Source organism: Trichechus manatus, unplaced genomic scaffold (assembly GCF_000243295.1).
Source record: "Trichechus manatus latirostris isolate Lorelei unplaced genomic scaffold, TriManLat1.0 scaffold00062, whole genome shotgun sequence".
NCBI classification, from domain to species: domain Eukaryota; kingdom Metazoa; phylum Chordata; class Mammalia; order Sirenia; family Trichechidae; genus Trichechus; species Trichechus manatus.
In genome coordinates this window covers 10,136,595-10,141,587 of record NW_004443998.1, presented here as the reverse complement: position 1 = coordinate 10,141,587, position 4,993 = coordinate 10,136,595, and the positions used below count along the sequence as shown (strand labels likewise).

General features: G+C 39.6%; 1 protein-coding gene across 2 annotated transcripts in view; it reads right to left on the bottom strand.

Annotated features, from left to right (window-relative positions):
- Nucleotides 1–235: 235 nt before the first annotated feature.
- COMMD2 (COMM domain containing 2) overlaps nucleotides 236–4,993 on the bottom strand; it is a 16,030-nt gene continuing 11,272 nt past the window's right edge. For both annotated transcript variants that reach the window (XM_023733909.1, XM_004379195.2), the window contains one exon: nucleotides 236–1,188. In XM_023733909.1, the coding sequence (XP_023589677.1) occupies nucleotides 991–1,188 (198 nt within the window). In that variant the 3' untranslated portion in view covers nucleotides 236–990. The remainder of the gene's footprint in view (nucleotides 1,189–4,993) is intronic.

Below are 4,993 nucleotides of genomic sequence, written 5' to 3'. Positions count from 1 at the left end.
TTTTCACCCTTCTATATCAGTCTTCTTCCTAAGTCTGCCACTGTGTCCCTGCCATCAGGTGGACCTGACATATCACATCTGAGGGTTTCAGGCCAATAGCTTTTGGTTACCTACTAAAAGACAAAATAAAAATCAAGTATCAGGAAGAAGGGATATTTACTTGTAATGTAATAAACATGGCCTCTTTCCCCTCTTTTATAGTTTATTCAAACAAAACTACAAAAAGGGACTGTAATTCATATCCAGATAATTCAAAATTTATTATATTATTCCTGCATCCATTACTTTATAAATGTGAATAACAGCATGTTTCTTAGATGCGTTGGGTACTGGGGAACAAAATTAGTCCCCGATAAAATACAATATATATTCATTCAAATCTGAGTCCTACTTAAGCCAATCAGCCATGACAATTTAAACTTAAGCCATATGGTTAGTACTTACCATCTTCACATGCAAAGAAAAACACCTGAGCCACCTACAACAATACAGCATTTAAAAAAAACCATTTTTACTTTCAGCTATTCTGTGACCATTCGCATTGTGGGGTGCTTTTAAAAGTCAAAAAAACTGAATAGTCTAAAAATATTCTGAATGGTAATAAAATCACGTTTTGAATTTTATTTTCAAATTTGGTCAATAAGGAGGAAAAGAATAAAGAAAGTTAAGCAGTCAAAAGAAGTATCAAAAACAGGATAGTCATTCACATACACAGACGATATGAACAGCAGATTCATTTCCAGTTGGCTCGATCCTATTTACACACTTAAAATACAAAATACATCTCACTTTGCCACGAAGCGGACACTTAGCACCAGGAAAGGAACTTTACTTTCGTTTATGATCATGACCTCAATATCCTGGCACAGGAGAAGAAATTCATCTGATCTAGATGTACTTATCATTACCAATTAAAAAAAATAATAACTGTGCAAAGTAATTGCTGTAGATCGTTAATGATTCGAAAGGATTAAAATCTTCAAACTGGTCCTATTTGATGTTGCGGACAACTCTCCGGCAGTGGTTTGTTCTCATCTCCTCCAATGCTTGTTCCAGCTGCTGAACCAAGTGGAGCAGGGTGGATGGGTCTGTCTGCAGGACTTTGGTGGTGGGATCTCCATTCTGATTAAGGTGCAGCTTTATTGTCACTGCTGGTTTAATCTGTTGTCTGAGGCTTCTGCTTGCAAGCTTGATTTTAAATGGAATAAGAACACAATGACGATTCAACAACCATGCTGAATACATAATCCTTACAACTACCTCATACCATACCAAAAAATCAAATTTCAGATGAATCACAGACTTCAAACTAAAAAGTAAACTTTAAAATCTTTGGAAGGTAAAATAATGAGAATATATTTGCAATCTTACAATATGGAAGATTTCTTAAACATGATATAAACGGCACAAACCATAAAGAAAAAAAGGATACATTTAACTAGATTAAAATTAATAAATGTTCTTCAAAGGACACCTAAAGATGGCAAAACAACAAACCACCAACCAGGAGAAGATATTCTGCAATGCAGATGTAACCAACAAAAGATTAGAATCCAGGATGTGTGAAGAACTCCTCTGATTTAATAAGGGAAAAAACCCAAACACTCAACAGAAAAATGTGCAAAGGATTTAAATAAGGATTTCACAAAAAAGTAACACAAACAGATGAACACAGGAAAATACGTTCAATTTTATTAGAAATCTGGAAAATGGCCAATAAAAACCACAACGAGATACTGTCTGACACACATCAGACTGGCAAAAATTAGCAATCTGTCCACACCAAGCGCTCCAAGTAGTGACTGCTGTGTGCATACTTGGGATAACAGCATGCATCACCTAGTAATGCTGAAGGTGCACACACCCTAAAAAAACCAAACCAAACCCACTGCCGTTGAGTCAGTTCCAACTCATAGCAACCCTACAGGACAGAGGAGAATTGCCCCATAGAGTTTCCAAGGAGCACTTGGTGGATTCGAACTGCCGACCCTTCAGTTAGCAGCCATAGCTCTTAACCACTGCACCACCAGGCTTTCCACACACACCCTATCACCCAGCAATTCCACTCCTCGGTATACACCTTCAACTCTTACACACACACGTTTATTCATAATAGTATTTGTTTGAAACAGTCAAGAAATGGGAAGCATCCCAAATATTCATTAGCAACGGAATGAATAAATTGACACTATTCATACAATGAAATTCTTATTCAACGACAGTGAAAAGAAATGAATGACAATAACGTGAATTGTCATGGATGAATTTAAAAGAAAATGTTGAATCCAAAAAGCAAATCACAGAATAATACACGCAATTCCACTTTTATAAAGGTCAAAAGCAAGTAAATCTAAAAAATATACTGCGTAGTGGCAAAATATATGTAATACAACTATAAAGAAGATTCACAAAAAATTCAGGACAATGATTACCTCCAAGGGGCTAGGTGAGTCACAGAAACTGATTTTGTTCTATGTCTTACGCTTGGTGGTAGATACACTAGTAACTGTTTTATTAGTATTCTTTAAACCAGACAGCTATAAATATTGGTCTCTATGATACATTCCAAAATTTAAAGGATAAGTACTACTGACATATTTTTAAAAAAATATTAGAAACGAGGACCAACTCAGGAGCGGTGACATTCCACCCTAGCACCAGAGTGTGTTCTCTATGATCAGCATTAAAAGGAGCCTCCTTGAAGTCATTTGTGATTTGCTATCAGCTGATTCAAGGTCTGGGGCAGGAAATGTAAAAGATGAACCTGAAACATTTTGTTATACAAGAAAGCACAGAAGTTATCAAAAACTACTGGAGTCACATCAAAAGGACAAGAAGTCAACTTAAGAGGTTTCTAAGCCAGTAACAAATCTAAACCTAAGATTTCAGGGTTAATTTAGTGCCACAACATAAAATACCCTAATAAGTTCTTCCACATAATTCTAGATGATCTGGGCTTCCAAAGGAACCCAAGATACTGGTCCAAGGTTAAAATTTAATGTCCTGGATACTTCCGGCAACATGGTGCTCTAAACAGAAGCACCATGCCGTCCCTCCACAGCAAAGATCCGAAAAACTAAGTCAAACAGAGAAAATAGCAATCCTGAAACCCTAAACATCAAATGAAGAGATAAAGAACTCAGCCAAGCACCAAACGGAATAAGAAACGGACAGAGAACAGAAAGTGAGGAGACATACATGGAGAGGAGACATACATGGAGAGGTCCCCTATTAGCTAACGCAGCACGGATCTGCCATCTTGGACTCCTATCAGAGACCAGCAAATGGGGGTACGAGAAAGCAGCTTCATGGAGCTTCCAGAAGGAGACAGAACAACCGGTAACTGGCGATATATGCTTTCCCACCCCCCACCCTTCTTAACCCCCACTTGTCCTCCTCTGCTTTCTGTGGCCACAGTCTCTTGGCCGGGAACACCAGCTGCTTGGATTTCACCTGCCCGCACCGGCCAACTCCCTGAGTGCCATTTGCTGGCTGCTGATGTTGCTTTCTTCCTCTTCTTTTGATTTCTTCCTTAGCTCTAGCCACCTCCCCCTTCTTTTACTCAAATACCTGGCTCTGAGTGCCATCTTTGCTTCTTCCCGAGGAGCTGTGGAGCTCTGTTCGAGTGTGGAACTGCTTCCTGGTCCATGCTGCCATGCTGGTGGGATCCCGGGGCTTTTTTTGTTTGTTTGTTTTCTTTTCCTTTTCTTGAGTTGGGAGCCCATTCTGGCCAGGCGTAGATGCAAGGCTTGGGACCTACCCCCTCAGCTTGCGCAGAAGTGCAGAGGGATCCCTGAAAGCATTTCCTTTCTCGTTTTTTTTTTTTCCCCTGTTTTTGGGGGGAGTTTTCTTGTTCTTTTTTTTTTTTTTAATTTGTTTTGTTTTGTTTTCCCTCTTGTTCCTTTTCTGTCTTTCTTCATTACTCAGTTTCTCGTCTCTCTATACCTTTCTTCTCTTCCTGTCCCCTGGATACCTGGCACTGAATACCTCTACGCCTCCTAGCCAGGCTGTACTTCAATACCTGGGAACAACTTCCCCAGACCTCGTAGCTGCACCGGTGGGATCCCTGGAAGCTTTGCTGTTCTTTTTTCTTTCTAATTTTTATTTATTCATTCTTTTCTTTTTTTCTTCTTCTTCTTCTTCTCCTTTTTTGTTTTTCTCCATTTCATAGTCTCTCATCTCTCCACTCGAACAGCAAGCTCCCCAGCACTCTTTTTTTGTTTGTATGTTTTTGGCTCCTGTTCCTCTCTCCCATACCCATCTTAGCTCCACACATCACAATCTCCCCCGCCCCGTCCTGCCTACCTGCACCATGCGCTTAACATCACACCACCAAGCGGCACAGGCACAGCCTACCGGAACCTGCCCTGCACTGATTACTGACCCGCCCTGGTGGCTGCAGTAAGAGCCACAAACAACCCATCCCAGCAACTCCTCTTCAGCTAGACCTGCCCTGCTGTACCGTATCTGAGCGACTGACCCTGCCAACTGGAGAAGGAGGTGAAAAGTATCGTGCCCACAGACGAGCAAACAACAAAGAACACACAGCCTGTCTGCTCAGACATAGCCAAATTTAAAAAAAAAAAAGGACAAAACAAACAAATCTACAATCAATAAACGAGAAAAATAACTACTGAATGCCCCGCAGACAGCAGACAATATCAAAACATTTACAAAAACAGGACAGGATAGTTCCAGTAGGCGTCCAAAATAAAACACCAGATGACTTTCCAGTAAAAGAAAAGGCACTAGAACTACCTGATAGGGAATTCAAATCTCTAGTGCTCAGAATTATCCAAGAGTGGAAGCAAAAAGCAGACAAAAATGAGGAAAAAATAGACAAATTCATGGAAAAGGCAGACAAATTCATGGAAAATACAGACAAAAAAATGGAAGAACAGGAAAATAACGCAGGAACAAAATGCCAAAATAAATTCACAACTAGAAATTATACAAAAACAACAATTAGAAATCCAAAAGATAAACAAGATTT